Source organism: Pituophis catenifer, unplaced genomic scaffold (assembly GCF_029215685.1).
Source record: "Pituophis catenifer annectens isolate HBS135680 unplaced genomic scaffold, rPitCat1.0.hap2 SCAF_1, whole genome shotgun sequence".
Taxonomy (NCBI): Eukaryota; Metazoa; Chordata; class Lepidosauria; order Squamata; family Colubridae; genus Pituophis; species Pituophis catenifer.
Window position 1 is genome coordinate 167597738 of NW_027256881.1, and position 21524 is coordinate 167619261.

At 37.0% G+C, this 21524-nt stretch overlaps 1 protein-coding gene across 3 annotated transcripts in view; it reads right to left on the reverse strand.

Moving 5' to 3' along the window:
• The window catches only part of TRAF3IP1 (TRAF3 interacting protein 1), a 275475-nt gene that overhangs the window by 15644 nt on the left and 238307 nt on the right, over positions 1–21524 (reverse strand). For all 3 annotated transcript variants that reach the window (XM_070956772.1, XM_070956771.1, XM_070956773.1), the window contains 2 exons: positions 16089–16203; positions 14846–14882 (listed from right to left, as the gene is read on the reverse strand). In XM_070956772.1, coding sequence (XP_070812873.1) covers positions 14846–14882; positions 16089–16203 — 152 coding nt within the window. The remainder of the gene's footprint in view (positions 1–14845; positions 14883–16088; positions 16204–21524) is intronic.

Sequence of the window (21524 nt, forward strand, 5' to 3'; positions counted from 1 at the left end):
AGCAGCCATCTGTAATTCACACCTTTCTTAAGTAATATTTTGGTCAGAAAATGATATTTTCTTCTCATCTCCCTCACTCTTCTCGGTATTTGTTTCAGAACCACAATATCCTTATCTTTATATTTCAGTGTTTTCTCTCTTGTGATCTGTAGTATTTGCGTTTTAATTGATTTCTTAGTAAATCTTATGTGGACTTTTCTTGGTAGCTTGTTTCTCATTGCGTATCTTGTATAGACTCGAAATACTTTGTCTATGCCATCCATCATCTTTTCTTTGGTAATTTCTAGTGCTTCCGCTAAAATTGCTATCATTTTTTTCTGCCAAGTTTTCTCCCTTTTCTTCTTCTATATTTTGAAATCTGAGGTGAAATTCTGATCTGTCCATCTCCCATCCCAGTATTCTACTCTTATCTCATTCAACCTCATCCAATCTACTGTCAATATCTCTGATTTTTTTTGTCCCTTTGTTCTTCCTTTTCTTCAATTTTTTGGAGCCTATCCTCATATTTCTTCATCATTTGGTGTATGTTCTCCACTTTTTCATCTGTTTTTTCTGTTCTTTGTTCAATTTTTTCTGTTCTTTGTTCAATATTCTCTACTCTTGATTGTATTTTTTGAATTCCTTGCCAAATCATCTGCAATGTCACTTCCTTTTCCTTCTCTCAATCCTTCTCCTTTTCCTGTTGCAACATCGTCTGTATTGATCGTTGTCCTCCAGATGGTGAAGAGGAAGGGGTCGATGTAGAAGAACCAATAGCTGTTGCCTTTCTACTCATTTCTATGTAGTGGTTGGAAATAATTCAAACAAATAGAAAATCTTCAGAAAAAACTCTTTTGTTAAATTTCAAATAATTATTTACAGCTCTCTTTCCAGAGTCACTGCAATCTTCTTCTTTTCAATCTCAGACGCCTGCCACTGATAGTTTCCCAGAAGAACACCTGAATAAACAATCATGTAAACAGTCTTTGATGCTCTTCCCACTATCTTATCTATAAATAGGCTCAGAGTCCTTGAAATGTAACACAGTAACACAGTTGTTACTTTCTTAATCCAGAGAGAAAAAAAAGAAACAATATTTCCAGTCCACTAGATGGCAGTGTTATTTATTACCTCCGCTTTCCCTTCCCTTCTTATATTCAATACACAATAAAACAAAGAGACAAAAAAAAGGTAAACAAAAAAAGTAGAACAATAGAAAATTTACACAAAAAGGCACTAAGAATTTAGTCGTTAAGTAGATAAAACAGAAAACTTCAATCCAATCCAGTCCAGTCCAAAGTAAAAGCGTCCATAAACATCCACAAGTAAAAATATGTTAAAAAATAGGAAAAGCTACATTAGACTCAGGCTTAATTCCGCCGCTTAACCTCTTCTGTCTTCAATTTTAATTTCCTTTTAACCTCAGAGTGTTCTCTCGGATAATATATTTAAAAATCATCTCACCAAGCCGACACACTTTCTTCCCAACTTCTTCCGTTTTGGAGTTTCAATGGCTGCCTCTTCGCCGCCAGAAAAAAGGGCTTCTCCTGGATCAACCAAGGACTTTGCGGTGTCCCTGTGATCAGCAGGATGTGCCCTCCACTATCATCATCTCTACGGGACGGTGAGGTCCAAAACGGACTGTCCAGCGGCAAAGATATCGACGGTGATCTTGGAACTTCAAGATCGCCCACTGTACCGTCACGATACCAGCTCTGCCCCCCCACCAAAAATATAGAATAGATTCAATCGACAAAGCAGAAATATTCCATGCAGAATACTTTAGATAGAAAGAAGAGGAGACAAGAAGAGAAGATACATTGACTGAACTACACGAGGAGTACCTTGCAACGCCTGAATAAGAAGAAGGTGCAGTGGGTGGCAACGTGGAATATAGAGAACAACGTGAACTGACATCTACTAGAGCAATAAATCCTTCTCATAAAATATAAATATGAAAGAGAAAAAAATTGATTACAATAAACATAAATGGACTTAATTTAGCCATTAAAAGAAGAAAGATATTTCATAAATTAAAGAAATTAAAGTTTGATATAATTTGTTTACAAGAAGTACACATTAAAAAGCAGCATGAACAAATATTGATACAGCCAAAATTAGGGAAAACATTCACTTCATTGCCACAATGTAAGAAAAGAGGAGTTGTTTTGTATATTAGAGATACAATTCCAGTGGAGCAAATTTATTCAGATGATGATGGAAGAATTTTGATGGTGGAAATAATAGACAATAATATAATAATAGACAATAATATAATAATAGACAATAATATAAAAATAGTATATTGCTATTAAAAATAGCAATATACGCTCCAAATGATAATCAAGAAGAATTTTATAGAAAATTACATACGAAAATAATTGAATTGGACTATGATAATGTTTGCATGATGGGAGATTTCAATGATATAGTAGATGAGAAATTAGACTACAATACACAGAAAACAACAAAGCAAAGTAGAAAGATTCTTCCGAAATCATTCTTTAAAATGATAGAGGAAATAAACTTAAAAGATGCATGGAGAGAAAGAAATGCAAAAAATAGACAACATACTTTTTATTCAAACAGACACTCCTCATGGTCTAGAATAGACATGATATGGACAACAATGGAATTGACTTCTAACATAGAAGAAATTGACATAGAAGTAAACACCTGGGCAGATCATAACCCAATGACAATGAAATGGAAAGGACAAAGGAGAAGATCTAGATGGACCTTAAATAATACAGTATTAAAAGAAAAGGAATTTGCACAGAAAATTGAGAAAGAATTGGCTTTCTTTTTTAAAGAAAATAGAAAGGAGGACACATCAATGCAAAATCTTTGGGATACAATGAAGGCCTATGCTAGAGGTTTGATAATAGACTATACAAGGAAAAGAAACACTAAGAAAAGACAAGCTTATAAAACATTAGAGGATGACTACAAGAAACTTGAAAAAAAATTACAGAAATTTCCACAAAAAAAGGACACCAAAATAAAAATGGACACAATTAAACATAAAATGGGATTAATAGAAAAAGAGAATTTAGCATAAAAAATTAGAAGTGCCAAACAGAACTATTTTGAAGATGCAAATAAACCAAGTAGATGGTTAGCATATAAACTGAAAAAAGAGAGAGAATCAAGAAAAATAACACAACTAGTAGATGATCAAGGGCTAATCAGATATGGGAATAAAGAGAAGAAAAAAATTATGTAAGATTATTATAGAAAACTATATGAGCAAGAGAATATTGTGGAGGAAAGTGTTAAACAATACCTGCAGAAAGCGAATCTACCCTAGATTTCTAAAGATATCGAAATGATGTTAGAAGAAAATATAATGATGATGGAATTAACTGAAGCACTTAAAAAACAAAAGAATGGGAAGGCACCAGGCCCAGATGGATTGCCAGCGGAATATTACAAGACACTACAGGAATCGTTGAGTCTCCCATTGTTAGAAGTTATGAATGAAGCCATGTCAAAAATGAAACTACCCAAGTCATGGTCAGAAGCATATATTATACTTGTTCCAAAGGAGGATACCGACCCACAACAAATCAAGAATTATAGGCCTATATCCCTGCTAAATTCAGACTATAAAATCTTCACTTCAATACTGGCAGAAAGACTTAAAAGATATCTAAACAATTTCATACACTCTGATCAAAATGGGTTTCTGCCAAAAAATTATATTATCTTTAATCTGTATTAAAGATAATATAAGGGTAATTCTGGACATTTTGGAACAGGGGTGAAATGCTCCCGGTTCGGACCAGATCGCCCGATCCGGGTAGTGATGGAGGCGGGTGGTTCGGAGAATCGGTAGCAAAAATTCCTGCCCTCCCTCCCCATACCCAGCTGAGCCACACAATCATCAGAGGCTTTTTTTTTTACCTTTAAAAGCATTTTTTCTACATTTTTTCTCTTTGGCCGAAAAAAATGCTTTTAAAAGTATTAAAAAAAGCCTCTGATTATCATGCGGCTCAGCTGGGATCGTCAAAGGCTTTTAAAAGCATTTTTTCTACAATCTCTTCAGAAGTTGTAGAAAAAATACTTTCAAAAGCCTCTGACGATCCAAGCTGAGTTGCCTGATCATCAGAGGCATTTAAAAGAAAAAAAGCCTCTGCCGATCAGGCAACTCAGCTGGGATCGTCAGAGCCTTTTGAAAGCATTTTTTTACATCCTCTTCGCTGAAGCCACGCCCACAGAACCAGTAGTAACAAATTTTAGATTTCACCACTGCTTTGGAATATTATGAGGCACATCCTGAAAAACAAATGGCTTTGATATTTCTAGATGCACAGAAAGCCTTCGATAATGTGAATTGGCAATTTATGTTATTACAGCTGGAGCAGATGGGATTTGGTAGAAAATTTATTCAAGCCATAGAAGCCATATATCACAAACAAACAGCAAAGGTAATGATAAATGGAGAATTGACAGAGTCTATTGAAATAAAAAAAGAAACGAGACAAGGTTGTCCACTGTCACCTCTGTTGTTTGTGTTAACATTAGAAGTGCTAAACAGAAATATTAGAGAAGAAAAAGATATAAAAGGAATGAAAATTCAAAAGGAAGAATACAAATTGCAAGCATTCACCTTATTTGTGACCTGTATCTTCAATACTTCCGCCAGTTCTTCTTTTTGTTTTGTTAACATGTTTTTGTCAAAATCTTCGTTTTGTCTTTATTTTCAAAACTGCTACTTTTGCATATTCTCCTATCTTGTCTATCAATTTAATTGCTGTTTCTAATGGATCTTCAAGAATAAAAACCATTTCAGCACATTCCATTATTTTCTTAATAACTTTATAATTAAGTTATTAACTTAATAATGACATTTGAAATTAGAGAACAAGAAGATAAACAATATTATAAGATATGGGATTTATTTTATCAATGGTTAGATTAAAAAATATGGAAATGAAATATGATAGAGATTTTTATAATATAAGAATTATAGAACTATATAAAATATAACAGATGTATTATTATTGGATCAATTTAGGATGATGAAATGAATGTTATAATATAAATTAACTCAAATCTTAGAATATTTTGTACAAAATGAGGGAAGAATAGCTATAGTTAAATAAATGATTAATGAGGATAATAATGCATAGATATATAAGAATTTAGGTAAACTGTAAGCTATGAATATGGTGAAGACGCACAAAAGACTTGTAATCAACTGACACGCTGTGTGTAATTGAAGATGTTTTTATGTTTTTATGTACGTTTGTTCAAAAATAAAAAATAAAATTTTTCAAAAAAAAAAAAGTAGAAGTTTCCTGTTTTCTCAAAACAATAAATCACATTGTCCAATCTGGATGCTGGCTGTTTGCTTAGTGACTCCTCTCCACTGGCCAGCCAGCCGTTGGAATGTCTCTGACTCATGAGAGTTATTTTGTTTTGGCTACAAAAACCCATCTAACTCTACCCCCCACTTCAATTCCAGGCTGTGTCAACCTGAAGCCATGTGAAAAGAAATGGCAATAGAAGTCCCATAGAAAAGAAAATGGCCGCAGCTAGGTCAGCTTCAGGCTTGACACTTGCCCTGTTGATGGACAGTGTTGGTGGAGGTGACCTTGCAGGTTCTTTGGTTGGGCTGTTTAGTGTTAGTTTGTTTGGCAGTTCCTTGAGTGGGGCATTGTTTATTTCTCAATTGTTAGTCAGAAATTACTCTTGGTATTAATCTAAGTTTAGCTGGGTGTTAATTGCTGGGGGAGACATATTTTGGACTTTTTGTTCCCTTTTAACTAGTTGATTATCATGTCTATGTGTCTATTGATGGCCAATTTGTCAAGAGTGCCAGGTTCCAGGAATTCTCTAGTGTTTTTGGACTTCACTTGGTCTAGGATGGTCACAATTTCCCATTTGAAACTATGGTTAAAAGATAAAGGTAAAGGTTTCCCTCGCACATATGTGTTAGTCGCTCCCGACTCTAGAGGGTGGTGCTCATCTCCATTTCAATGCCAAAGAGCCAGTGTTGTTCAAAGACATCTCGTGATCATGTGGCCTGCATGACTAAACATCAAAGTTGCATGGAATGCTGTTACCTTCCCACCAAAGGTGGTCCCTATTTTTCTACTTGCATTTTTACGTGCTTTCGAACTGCTAGGTTGGCAGAAGAAACTATGGTTAAGTCTGTCCAAATTAAAGAATCTTCATCATGTTTTCTGATTGCTAGTCAGTATTCATGTTCAGCTAGTCTTCTGCCTGTTTGTCCTACATAGTGGTTGTTGCAATCTTTACATTGTATATTGTAGGTAAATGTCTTTTTTTTTTCTGGGGCTGCTGGGTCTTTTGGTTTGCTTAGGATGTTTTGGGGTTATGCTGATTCCATGTAATTGTAATAGTCTGTTGGTGGTTTCTGAAATATTTCTGATGTATGACAATGTTATTTTTTATACAGCTTGTGTTGATTGTGCTATATTGGATTGAGTGCTCAAGCACTTTTTGATGAAGTTGCATGCATATCTGTTTTGTTGGAAGATGCTGATGATCTGTTTCCTTTTTCTACTGTTCAAGATTGTTGCAGTGTGTTTGTGTTCATCTGAATAAGAGTTCTTATACAGCTTTTCTTGTGGGGACTAATGATGCAATAATGAATCTGAAAACCATAATAAGAGATGACAAACAGCTAGGGAAGAAAGTTAAAGAATTAGGAGCATAAGTAGTTTTTTCATCTATACTTCCAACAAAAGGTCAACATCCAATGAGGAGCAAATGATTTAAGAAACAAACCACTGGCTTAAAAACTGGTGTTGTCAAGAGATCTTTGGTTTCCAAGACCATGGTTTGCAGTACCTACATGAAAGGCTCTTGGCAAGGGATGGATTGCACCTCATAATTTATTCCAGTGGGCCAGTGGGTGGGTGGGGCTACATTCGGTGTATAAGACACACTTAAATTTTCACCCTCTTTTGGGGGGGGGAAAGGTGCGTCTTATACTCTGAAAAATACGGTCTATCTAAAGGTATTATTATGATTAACAGGATGTAACAATATATTGGAAAATATTGATTTCAAGGACTATAAATTCAGGGGATTTAAGAGATATAATCTTGGGACTGATTAATTTTTATTGATAACTGGTTTTATTGGTGTTTATAGAAAATTGAGGTATTGAAAATGTTGTGGAACACTGAGTGATATTTCTAATATTAAAATATTAGGGGTTAATAAGTATACTGTATAAAGAAATGTTATTGATGTTTACATATACTTTTGGAAAAAATGATAAAAAATCATAAAGAGAGAATAGTATTGTTAAAGATAATGAGATAAGAACCCCAACAAATGGGAAAAATAAAGTATAATATAGATTGAAACATAGAAGAATATATTGAAGTTGGAAGGTAAAAGTTCTGTATATGTAATTACAGAGCATTGTGAGCATTGTGTGAAAAATACCTTAACCCAGTCATTACACTGTCCACAAAATTGTTGGTTGTTAAAGAAAAACTGCAAATAAAACATATACAAAAAAAGAAAGAAAAGAAAGCCAGCAGCAGCCCGGCCACTTCCCTTTCCCACCCTCTCCTGCGCTGGAAGCCAACTGTCAGCCACACGCCCAGTTACCTATTCACCCCACCCCTCTCTGTGTCTCTGGGCTCACCCGGTGCCACAGTCTACCATGCAGGCCAGAAAGGGCACATCTGTGGTGGAAGCAGCAGCTGCATGCTCGGCAAACTGCTTGATGAACTTGTGCAGGCAGATGTAGAGCACGCCCAGGTGGCAGACGCAGGCCAGGATGGCAGCCTCACTCAGGTGCAGGAACGAAGGCAGATCTGGAGACACCTGCGGGGGAGGAGGAGAAGGGAGGGTGCTGGGCTGGGCCCACAGAGGGAGTGTGGGCCGCCCCCCTCACCCCATCTCCGCACCCACTTATAGGCCACTGCCCACAAAGAGGCCACCTGGGTAGCTGTGCAGCACCAGTAGCAGCTTGTGGATCATGGCGCCGCACGGGGACCGGGCCTGAGCCCCTCTTCACAGGAGCCCCAACAACCCCTGGCCTCCTTAAGGCAGAGCTGGCTCCAGGCGTTAGATTGCCCCCCCCTGTGAAGCCCTTGTCTGCCAAGGAGCCCAGCTGAGGCCTCACTCGCTGCCCACTAAGGCGCCTGGACTCCCAGTGATGGATGGGGTCCTTAAGGCACTTAGCTTGGCCACCTGTTTAGTAGCTCCAAACCTTCCCTCTGGGTGTCTTGAGCTGCCTAGGGGTTTTGCCTGAGCTGTTGCTTGCTTGGAGGGGGCAGGAGTTAGAGGAGTGTCGAGATGCCGAAATGGCCTCAGGAGAGGCCGGGTGAGGAGTGGCAAGCTGCGAGGCGGGGCCGGACATGGTGATTCAGCCAGTTCGCCAAACTGCACACAAAGTTAACAACCAGTATATGATTAGACAGAGGTTGATAATATCCATGATCCTGGGTATTTCAATCTTTGTGTCAGCGTTCCAGAAAAACCCCAACTCCAAGTAAAGACACGGAAGCAAGCATTTTCCAAAGTCCACTTTACTAGAATAGGCAAACTGGCACATCTGGGAAATCCCGAATCTGAAAAGCCCGGGTTTTCCTTCAGTAAGTCAAAGCTCCCAAAACAATCCCCTTTCTCCCCAATCGATCACATGCTCCAATCAACGTCCGTTCCACCTCGACCCAGGTCCACCTGACCACTCCTTCTCCAGATGCTGGATGCCCTGACCTTGACCGACAGGAAGAATGCTATTACAGGTGAAACTCGAAAAATTAGAATATCGTGCAGAAGTTCCTTTATTTCGGTAATGCAACTTAAAAGGTGAAACTAATATATGAGATAGACTCATTACATGCAAAGCGAGATAGCTCAAGCCTTGATTTGTCGTACTTTTGATGATTATGGCTTACAGCTCATGAAAACCCCAAATTCACTATCTCAGAAAATTAGAATATTGTGAAAAGGTTCACTATTCTAGGCTCAAAGTTTCCCACTTTAATCAGCTAAATAAGCCATAACACCTGCAAAGGGTTCCTGAGCCTTTAAACGGTCTCTCAGTCTGGTTCAGTAGGAATCACAATCATGGGAAAGACTGCTGACCTGACAGTTGTGCAGAAAACCATCATTGATACCCTCCATAAGGAGGGAAAGCCTCAAAAGGTAATTGCAAAAGAAGTTGGATGTTCCCAAAGTGCTGTATCAAAGCACATTAATAGAAAGTTATGTGGAAGGGAAAAGTGTGGAAGAAAAAGGTGCACAAGCAGCAGGGATGACCGCGGCCTGGAGAGGACTGTCAGGAAAAGGCCATTCAAAAGTGTTGGGGACTTTCACAAGGAGTGGACTGAGGCTGGAGTCAGTGCATCAAGAGCCACCACACACAGACGGATCCTGGACATGGGCTTCAAATGTCGTATTCCTCTTGTTAAGCCGCTCCTGAACAACAAACAACATCAGAAGCGTCTTACCTGGGCTAAAGACAAAAAAAAACCTGGTCTGTTGCTCAGTGGTCCAAAGTCCTCTTTTCTGATGAGAGCAACTTTTGCATCTCATTTGAAAACCAAGGACCCAGAGTCTGGAGGAAGAATGGAGAGGCACACACTGCAAGATGCTTGAAGTCCATTGTGAAGTTTCCACAGTCTGTGTTGATTTGGGGAGCCATGTCATCTGCTGGTGTTGGTCCACTGTGCTTCATTAAGTCCAGGGGCAATGCAGCCGTCTACCAGGAGATTTTGGAGCACTTCATGCTTCCTTCCGCAGATGAGCTTTATGGGGATGCTGACTTCATTTTCCAGCAGGACTTGGCACCTGCCCACACTGCCAAAAGTACTAAAACCTGGTTCAATGACCATGGGATTACTGTGTTTGATTGGCCAGCAAACTCGCTTGACCTGAACCCCATAGAGCCGTGATGGCGAACCTATGGCACGCGTGCCACAGGTGGCACGCTGAGCCATATTAGTGGGCACACCAGCTCAGCTCTGGGGCGCATGCGCGCGCCGGCCAGCTGATTTTCGGGCCTTCTGGGCCCACCAGAAGTAGGGAAACAGGCTGTTTCCTGCCTCTGGAGGGCCTGGGGGTCGGTGGGGAAGGCCCGTTTTTCTTTCTTACCTGGCTCCAGATCCTTTCTATGCATCTGGGAAGGGCGAAAACAGCCTTTCCCACTCCCTTGGAGGCCGTACGGAGGCTGAAAGGGCCCATTTCCCGACTTCCGGTGGGACAGGAAGTGACTTTTTTCCTGTCCCCAGTCTTGAGAGACTCCTAGAGAGGCTCCTAGAGACTCCTAGAGAGGCTCCTAGAGACTCCTAGAGAGGTTCTGGAGGCTGGGGAAAGCAAAAAATGTCACTTCCCGTCCCACCGAGAGTTGAGAAATGGGCCCTTTCAGCCTCCGTAGGGCCTCCAAGGGAGTGGGAAAGGCTGTTTCTCCCTTCCCAGATGCATAGAGAGGATCTGGAACCAGGTAAGAAAGAAAAACGGGCCTACGAGGCCATCGCGTGCCAGGAGCGGGGGTGGGTGGGGTTGCGTGCGCATGCGCATGGGCACGTGTGTGCGTGACCCTCCCCTGCCCCCCCCTCCTGGCACGCGATGGCAAAAAGGTTAGCCATCACTGCCATAGGGAATCTATGGGGCATTGCCAAGAGAAAGATGGGAGACATGAGCCCGAACAATGCAGAAGAGCTGAAGGCTGCTATTGAAGCATCCTGGTCTTCCATAACACCTCAGCAGTGCCACAGGCTGATAGCATCCATGCCACGCCGCATTGAGGCAGTAATTGATGCAAAAGGGGCCCAAACCAAGTACTGAGTACATATGCATGCTTATACTTTTCAGAGATCCGATATTGTTCTATGTACAATCCTTGTCTTATTGATTTCATGTAATATTCTAATTTTCTGAGATTGTGAATTTGGGGTTTTCATGAGCTGTAAGCCATAATCATCAAAAGTATGACAAATCAAGGCTTGAACTATCTCGCTTTGCATGTAATGAGTCTATCTCATATATTAGTTTCACCTTTTAAGTTGCATTACTGAAATAAATGAACTTTTGCACGATATTCTAATTTTTCAAGTTTCATCTGTATGTCTACTAACCCCCTCTCCTAAATCCCCCCTCCTACTTTCCCACACATGAGGACGTGGCAGCATTGAAGCTTCCGCCTAATATGGCTTCCAAAGCTGACACTTTGTGCATTTGGTTAAGTCAAGTGTGCTGTGGAGTAATGTTGTCAGAGATTCTCAGCTAATTCCAGATCTATGGACTTGAAAATGGCTGTGATATCAAATGAGACCATGATTTTGACCTCATCTATTGCCCCAATCTTTGATTTTTTTTTTTAAGCCATTGTAGTAGAGAGTGATGGTGTATGCTTCCCCTTGTAAGGTGCCCAAGTGTTTTTGTTACTTCTTTTGTGATCTTGTAGGTAGGGGTCTCTGGTAATGGTAGCAATTGGAGGGAGAGGTATGTCAGGCTTGTGTATCTTGGGGCATCCATAGAAGCATGAGAGACAGGTCCATTGCTTCTCATTCGCCACTGTTCCTCTTTGGTAATTTGGCTTTCTTGGTAAGTCACTGAGAATTCTCTTGATCTGATTGTCTATTGGGTTGGTAAGTTTCACTGGGATGTAAGTTTCACTTTTTGTATATATTGTGATCTGACCTTAATAACTGTGGCTTTTGTCTTCTGGTGGCAAGATTATAGTCTGGTCTTTTTTTAGGCTTGTGAGGGCTGCTCTGTGCTTTGCTGTAAGTTGACTTTGTTCTTGCTTTTTTCTGGTCTGTGGTATGATGGTTTGTGTGATAGATCTCTTACGGGTAGTCTACCAGTTTCAAATGTTCCTTCTAAGGCTGCAAAGAATTCCAATTGATTGGCATCATCTGTGTTATAGCTGAGGCCTTTCTGTAGAATATGTTCTGCCATGGATAGTGGATGGCTGGACATGTTGACTACACATTTGGGCTCTGGTGTCTCTTTGATTTTGGGGTTTAGTTTGAGCAGTTTCTTTTGAAGTTTGTTTTTCCATTTTCTGGCATATCTCTAGGAAATACTCATGATGATGGTGTCTAGCTTCTCCATGTGCTCTGATGTAATGTTCCTTGAGGTTTGTTATGGTATGTTGATATTAGTTTAACCTAAGGTGATTAAACTGTGATCATGAACTGTATCATTTTTTTTGTCCATTTTCCTTCCATTTTCCATCCAGCTGTGATGGAATATTTGTAGCTCATGACTGAAATGAGAGGTCCTTTCATTACCCAGTCTAGGTAACATCATCAGCACTAATGATGTTACCTAATTTGGGTAATGAAACACCTGCAAGAAGACAACCAAGCTTAGAGAGCACCCAGAACCCCTCATATTTCTCTCAATCACACTTAAAGTAGAATATTCATTTGGAGTCTTTTTCATTCATTTATATAATTTTATACCATCTCAATCAGCTCTAGGTTGTTAACAATAAAACATTAAAATTGAAAATCCATAAAAGAAATTAAACATCATTAACAGTATAAAATAATGAAAAATGGCGACTCAGTCTAATACCTACTTAAGGCATGTTTTTGGGGGGCTTTTCAGATAGCCAAAGGGGCAATCTTATCCCTGGGGACTGTGCATTCTATAATGTTGGGTGAATTACAGTCAAGAGCTACCTTCTGGTCAATTTCTTTCACCTTTCATGATGGGACCCCTTGAGCAAACCTTCTATCATAATTTCATTTAACACAGTGAACCAACTTTTACTGTCTTTGTTAGAAAAAGTACTTAAAATCCCTAAGATAATCAGCCTCTTAAAGGAATGAGTTCATTAATTAGAACATCTGTTAACATCTGTTCTAATTAATGAGATGACAAAAAGGTGTGACTGAAGGGCTCTCCCTTCAGTACATGTTGATTGAAACAACTAGTGTCTGCTATAATACAACACAGGATTGCCTCAATCAAAAAAGAGTTATTTGAACCTGTCAATGCTCGCAAAGCTGGAAAGTGTATTGCAATGACTCTTTCTTGTACTGATCTATATTCATCAGATAATATACAAATGAAGAAAATGTAACACCATCATTCCCCTTCTCAGACTGGTTGACCAAGAAAGATCACCCCAAGAACTTCTATGTCTGAAATAGGCTCTATCTTTCTTTAGAACTGAAGCAGCTTTTGACCATTTGCTTGACTCCCTTAATTATGTATTGTTCTTTCATTATACAGTTCCTGGAAGTCCTTTTATCACCTTTATTGATATATTGGTTTCTTGAAATTAATTTTTCTATCCTCTTTCACATGAGTCAGCCATTGCCCTGGATTTCTTGATGAGAGTTTGATGATTCCTCCAGGTGTAAATTTAATCTGATTTGCTTTGAACCAATACAGCAATATTACAAATAAGTCTAAGAACACGGTTGCTTCACCTCTAATTAGGGGCTGTAGAAGTAACATTCTATGTAACATTAGGAAACTACCTATCCTGAGCTTTTCTACAGATTACAGGTTGTCCTCAATTTACAACCAGTTGTTTAGTGACTGTTCAAGTTTACAACAGTACTGAAAAAAGTGACCTATGTCTATTTTTTTTTACTTATGACTGCTGCAGCATCTGCATGTGATCAAAATTTGGATGCTTGGCAACTGGCATGTATTTATGATGGCTGCAGTATCCCAGTAGGTGTTGTGTGATCACCTTTTACAACCTTTTGACAAGTAAAGTCAATGGGGAAACCAGATTCACTTAACAACTGTGTTACTAAATAATCATGGTGATTCACTTAACAACTGTGGCATGAAAGGTTGTAAAGTGGGAAAAAACTCACTTAACAACTGCCTTGCTTAGCAATTTAAATTTTGGACTCAATTGTGGTTTTAAATCAAGGATTACCTATACATATTCAGCTCAATGCACCTATTCTTGCCTTATCATAGAAAGGCAGAAAAAGATAGGATCCTCTTATATTCTAGAAAATGGAAGGAAAGCTCTGTTTTCTGTCTATTTGTATTCTTTCCTACCATCACCTTGTTAAATGAGCCTTTAGACATTACTGGTTGATTATTGGGCTAGATGGAATGGCATAAGTGGGAAATCAACTTTACCTCTAATGTTTATGTATATTAAACTTTTCTTTGGCAAAGATTGAGCAAATGGGCAGGGAATGGAGCCTTACGAATATTAATTGTTGGTGCACCCCAAATGGTTTTTCAAGCTTGTTCCCAAAGAGCAAGAGAAAGCAGTGGTTTCTGCACATCTGTGGTATGACGTTTTTGTAATTATCTACGTGTGAAATAGGAATAATACCATATGTTACCATACCATTTAATATCATATACTAAATTATTTATATAACAGGATCTGATGTAGGATCTTCAAGATAAAATACTTTATTCTCACAATAGTGATATTAAAAAGGGATAAGGAAGGAAAATAGCAGAAATCTTTTTTTTAAAAGAAAACAAGTAAAGCAATAAAAGAAGCACATTCTGGAGAATGCTTCTTCCAAGGTTACAAGAGTGGGAGAGAAAAAGAAACTGGATTACAATTATGTAGGAAGGTGGAAGAGAGTTACTACCTTTTAGTTTAGCTAAAATATATTCTGTACAGATGCAAATATGAAATGTTATCCATAGAAACCATGAAAATAATTATTTTTACTAGGCTGCAATGAAAGGAAATTGTTAACAAATAAAGAAGCAAAATTTGGATCAAGTAGTTAAATAATGGAAAGAGGTGAACAAAAACTAAGTCTCTAAGGATCTTTATCAAAAGTAGGAAAAGGCAGAGCTAAAGAAAATATGACTTTCAACTAAGTCAGTTCTGTTTTCTGAAATTTAGCTATATGATGGATTAATAAAAATGAACACATAAAAGCAGGGGAAAATATTATTGAATAAAACTTACCATGTTTCTCATCTCCTTCAAGCTCTACCGTTGCCTCCTAAATTAAATAAACAGAAATGTTTCTGAATTACAGAAAGAAGGTTCCTATTATTGTGATCAACAGATTGCAGTGTTTTAATACTTGATACTTCAGAAGGAATAATACTTGGAAATATCCCTAAGAACCCTAAGAACATAATAAACATCCATTTATTCTAACAAGATTTGAAGGAATTATTCAAGTTTTAGCCTCTTAAGAGGCGTCCAAATTGTTAAAGGTTCAATGAGTTCATTCAACAGGTAAAACCCAAAATTATATAATTGCAGAAAATAAGTATTGAGAACTATTGAGAACTTGTGGGCCCTTCTTAAACAGGAGATTTAAGGTGAAGGAAAACAGTACATGAGCATTCACGTTTATGCAGCTTGGAGATGGAAATAGGCATAAAAATGATGATATGGTCAAAATACTTGTCTAATAATTATACACACAGTGTATGAAAAAGATATTTCTCCAGGTAATGGTTTTTAAAAATTGTCATACTCACACTTGAGTATCATCTCATTGATGAAATATTGATGACTTTATTTTCCCCTTCCAATAAAGTGATAATCTTAGATGTTCATATACTTTTGTCACATACAAATCACAACTTTGGATCATTTTCCTCAATAAATAATTGAACAAGTATAATGTTTTGACTCATTTTGGCTTCTCTTTATCTAGTTTTAGTACTTATGGGGAGAACAGATCATATTCACAGAGAAATAAATACAGACGTGTCAGCAAGATCTTCCACTGACTTCAGATATCCATCAAATTCTGAGGACAAACCAACCTAATATTTTTCTTACATTTGTCAAGAAAAAGAAGTGAAAAATTTTACTTATATTGATCACAGGAGGAAGTATATGACCAGTTTTGTCCTATTTAGAACTCTTCAAATATACAAAATGGATCAGGTTCAAACCTATTAGGGTGTTAATGGGTTCCGTTGTACATGGGGACATAGCATAATGTAACATCCACATTTTTCTGCATTGAGTGCTTAAGATTTTGTATATTTATCATTCTAAAGATAATTGCAAATCTTCTTAGATTAACTAAGATTGGAAAATGTCTCCACCTGTAGTCTAGTTTTGAACTTTCAACAGCCAGGCATAAAGTGGAAAGCAACCTATTGAAATCCCACAAAGAAAATGAGAGCAAAACAGTTAACACATTAACATTTTCATATTTAAATAAGAAAGCACATAAACTAACCATTTTCAGTTCTGCTATTTCAGGTAGCTGCTGTTCTGCTTTCACTATAAACTGGTCATCCTCTTCTTCTTCTTTATCTATAATAACACTTGATACCATTTTGGCACTGCCATTTCTATAAGAAAACAAGAACAGAGCAATAATTCAGATATTAAGTTGTCATACATAATCATTTTTAAGGCAGAAAATAAACCTTTCTTCCAAACCAGGCTCTTTCTAAAAAGCTGTAAAATTCAAAGATACAACCTCCTAAAGTGGAAATTCAAAACATACTATTTTATTCTCAAAAAATTTTTTCCCCCTATTTTAAGAACATTTCACAAAGTAGAGTAAAGAAAGATCTGCATCCCTGAACTAGCTGAGTCAAACCACATTTTCTTTGCAGTACAATTTGTGAACTTTTTCCATTTTACTTATCATAATTGTCACATATGAATGACCTAGACTGGACTCCTCTCCAAACAACTGAATCCAAACCAAGCACTTATTCAGAGTCTTCTGTCTGCTACTACACTGGACATGGTAGCTTTCTACCTGCCTTGAATAACCCTCACCTTGTGCAAGCAGATGCCAGCAAAATGCCAACAGTCCTAGACTCATACAACATGGAGCTGATAGTTTCTTGTAACTTTGTAAATAAAAAAGTTACTATGTTTCTGACAGTTTAAAACTTAACAAGTCACAGTTGATAAAACTAATTATAAATATACTTAAAAATGGAAAACAAAAGTATTAATAGAAGTAGAAGAACTTACTACTTTATGAGTTATAATACTAAAGGGGGTATTTTTATCCCCCCTTCACCTATGATTAGTATTTTTTTATGATATTTATTACTGTGATGCTTTAGGTTTTTATTTGTTTTTTAATTGACTGTTCTATTTATTATTTGCTTTTAGTGAGATGGGTGGGCATCTATATAAACTCTTTGCAGAGTAGCAGAGTTACAAAGGTGTACCCATAACTGTCTGCTGGGTATAACATTTAGCATAACTCATAACATTCTAGACCAGTTACAACTTCCAAGTGCTTTTGAAAAGCAGTAGCTAAAGGTCTTCTGTTGACAAGAGTGGGAGTTAAAACCTAGAACAACAGAATTGGAAGGGAACTTGGACATCTTCTAATCCAATTCCTTGCTCAAGCAGGACACCTTATATCCGTGATGGCGAACCTATGGGCATTTCTGCGTGCGAGCCTCCCGCCGGCCAGCTGATTTTCAGGTCTCTGCATGTCTCTCTGCAGGAGACATGCGCGCATACCCATGCCACCCCTCCCCTCCCAGGAGTCTCCACACGGCCGTTTTGGATGCCAGGTAAATACAGGGCTCACACGGAGATTCTGGGAGGGCGAAAAATGGGCTTGCTGGATGTCCAGAAACGGGCCATTTCCGGCCTCCGGACCGCCTTCCTGGAGGTTCCCCGCACTCCCCTCGCATTTGACACATGACAGCAAAAAGGTTTGTTTGTTTGTTTGTTTATTATTTATTTATTTATTTATTGGTTCGGCCCCCCCTAAGTGGTGTTTGCCATCATTGCCTTATACCATTCCAGATAAATGGTTGTCCAAGAATTTCAATAGCATAGTTTCCAATAGTTCTGAATAGAGGTATCAATATGATAAAATAAAGGGTATAAATATTAAGGAAGAAGTTTATAAATTGAGGACATTTGCTGATGATCTCGTCATATTTTTACAGGACCCAAAAATAATATAGAATATTTGATGAGAAAATTAAATGAGATTGGGGCTTTGGCAGGTTTCAAAATAAACAAACAGAAAACAACAATGTTGATTAAGAATATGTCTTCTCAGGACAGTGGTATATTGATCAAAAAGTCGGATTTTAGGGTTAAGAAAAAGGTAAAATACTTAGGGATTATGTTGATAAATATAAATATAAAACTGTTTCAAAATAATTACCTCCCTCTTTGGAGGGATATTAAGCAGGACTTACAAAGCTGGGACAAATTGCACCTACTGTATCTCTATTGGGTAAAATCTCTGTAATTAAGATGAATATATTTAGCAAAGATTTATTCCAGACATTACCAATACTTGCAACCGTTAGTCCATTTAAACAATGGGAGAAGGATATTTCTAAATTTATACGGCAAGGGAAAAAATCAAGAATTAGATATAAGCTACTGCAAGATACTAAGGAAATAGTGGGGTTGGGACTATCAGACCTGAAACTGTATTTTGATGCATGCTGTCTGGCCTGGTCAAAAGCATGGGTGGAGCTCCAAAACAAGAGGTTACTTGAATTAGAGGGCCATGAATTAAGATTTGGATGGAAAAAGCTATCTATGGTATGATAAAATTAAAATTAATGTTGATTTTAATAATCACTTTGTTAGACATGCCACACTAAGAGTTTGAAATAACTATAAAACAAGGCTTTTGACAAAGTTGCCTCTTTGGGTGTGACCCCAGGAAGCGTTTTTTAGAAAAGAAATGGTGGCAAAGCCAGACTGGTTGACGTATGGCAAAATTTTATCTTTCAACTCTGGTGAACCAATACTAAAGCTGAGGGAAAAACTTGAATCAGAAGGTTATGTTTGCCATTGGCCTACTTACCAACAACTGAAAGAAAGATTTAAGTTGGATAAAAAGAGTTATGGGTTTGATTTTGTTAAAAATGAATTGGAAATATTACTGTGTGGAAGTGATGAACATTTTATTGCTAAGATTTATAAAATACTATTGAAACTGAATTTGGAAAATGAACATGTAAAACATTGTATGATTTAATGGGCAAGGAATTTTGGATATAATGTGATGCTTGAATAATGGAAAATATGTCGACAAAGGGTTTAAAATTTGCATTAAATTATAATTTACAATAACTTTTTATAAGATGATGTATCACTGGTATTTAACACCAGATAAGCTATCTAAGATGTATAAAGGTAAGTCAAATGAATGTTGGAAGTGTAAAATTAAAGAAGGGACTTTCCATCATTTATGGTGGACATGTGATAAAGCAAAAAAAAATCCTGGAGGATGATTCATATTTTAATATAGAAAATTCTGAAAATGAAAATAAAGATGAAACCAGAAACTTTCCTTTTGGGTCTAATGGAAAAAGATTTGGAGAAAAAATTAGGAACTTTGATGCTATAAATGTTGACAGCAGCAAGATTATTATATGCACAAAAGTGGAAGGAAGTTTCAATTCCCACTGTGGATGAATGGCTGAAGAAGCTGATGGAGTTGCCTGAAATGGCAAAATTGACTATTTTGATTAAAGAAAAGTATATAAATGCTTTTGTTTCCACATTGAGACTGCTTCTGAACTTTGTGCTTGAAGTGGGAAAAAATGAAACTTCGATTTTGAGTTTTACTGATTAGATTGATTAGATTGAGTTTTACTGATTAGATTGATTAGATTGATTATAAAAATGGCTAGTTTATATTACTATGAAAAAAACAAAAAGTTGTGGTTTTATGTTAATGCTTTATTCTACTGCAATAGAGGGAGTTGAAAGTCAATGCTACTTTTTCTTTTTCCAAACCCTTCCTCACTTCTCTTCCCCTTTCCCTCACTGCTTTCCTATTTACTTTTGCATTTTGTATCTTATTTAATCTTATAATTCAATAAAATGTTTGCTGATAATAGTTATTGTATGCACAATTAAAAGGAAGTTTACTACAGATGATAAGGTAACTGGAATTTGAAACTGCATTTTGTACACATGACAACTTATATTAGCATTTGTTGAAATTTGAAAAGGAAGAAAAAGAATTAGCGTGCATGATAAAATGGGCTAATAATTTTGGTTATAATATACAGATGACTCAATAGGAAAAAATATGGACTGAAATTCACATTGAGTTATAATTTAAGAGAGAACTTTTATAAAATGATGTACCATTGGTATATGACACCAGAGAAATTATCCAACATGTTTTTGTTTTGTTTTTTATAATTTTATTTATGTTTTTTTCTTTAACATATATAAGTATTTAGTGAATAGTACATTGTCTGGGTCAATTTACTTTATACAGAATACTAGTAACAATAATAATACTGTTTAGATATACATAATAATAATCTTCTAACTTCCAAGATTAACATATACATTGTAATTGTAATGTATTATATTTTGTAAGTGTACATAGTAACGTTTTCCCATTTTCTACCTCTTATTTCTAACCCCTCATACAACAATTCCCATATTAAAAAATATTATATATCTATCCATCATCTCTTACTCTTTAATATTTAAGCTACATAGTCTTTCAACTTCTAACATTTTCATATACATAGTAGTTATGGTAACTTATATCATGTAACAGTATGCACAATAACATTTTCCCAATTTCTAGTTTCTAGCTCTAGCATTCTAGAATTTTCTAATCTTTAGTAAAACAAATCCCATATTAAGATGTATTCTGTATCTTCCCATCATCTCTTGCCGTTTTTAGTATTTCAACTCTTATTGAATTTTTGATCAATTTCCCATGCTCCTCTCTTGGGATCTCGTATCCCTCTACATTACTCATGATTAGTCTAAATATCTCCTCTGTCTCCACATCTGCCTCTCATTGTCTACTCTCTAAAATACCCATCCGTAACTCTTTTGTCCTTTCTAAGGGATCTTTCTCTTTGCTCTCTTCTACATTTTGGACTCCTGAGAAATAATCTACCTGTTCTATTTCAAGAATTGTTACTATCTCTTCTGTATCTTTATCTACTTGTGTCATTTGTTGATTTATCTCCTCTATTCTTTCCTCTACTTCTGAATAGAGATATTGTCTGAATTTTTTGTTCATTTTCCATTATCATTTGCTGGAGATTTCCTGGTCTCACATCTGTATCGTGCATCAGTTCCATCATCTCCCTATGGTTTCTTGTCATAGTTTCCAGGATACCTTGAAGCATTAATAGTATTTGGGATATATTTGTTTTTCCTTGTTGTAACATTTTATTTTATTTTAGTGGGCTACAAGTTATTCAGTAATCCATCCAAGTCCCAATGTCCCACCCAAGTGTCCAAAAACATCAAAAAGCCAATATTAGAAGAATTTGCTCAGTCCCTCAACTGTTCCTTCAAAATCCACTGTTTGTATTCATCAAAGTCTGCCATTTTGCTCCCTCTGAATTATTCAAATTTGTAGGTCTTGTTTAATTTTTCTTCTTTTGTTTCGTAAAATATTCTATCAAATAGTATTTGTAATATTCTATCAAATAGTATTTGTAATCCAGAATGACCCACCAAATTTCCCCATGTCTCATTAATTCACAGAATCAGGTGCCTGTTTCAAGGGCAAGTCCACACTACTTTGAGAGGTTTCAAAAGGCTCACTCATTGCTCCTAAGCTGCCAGAAAACAAGTAGATAGAAAAGGGAAAACAAAAAGACGGCCTTCCAGATGTTGTTTGCCTTTCACTTTGTTTCTCTTTTTTTTAAATAGATTTTATTAGTTAAAAAGT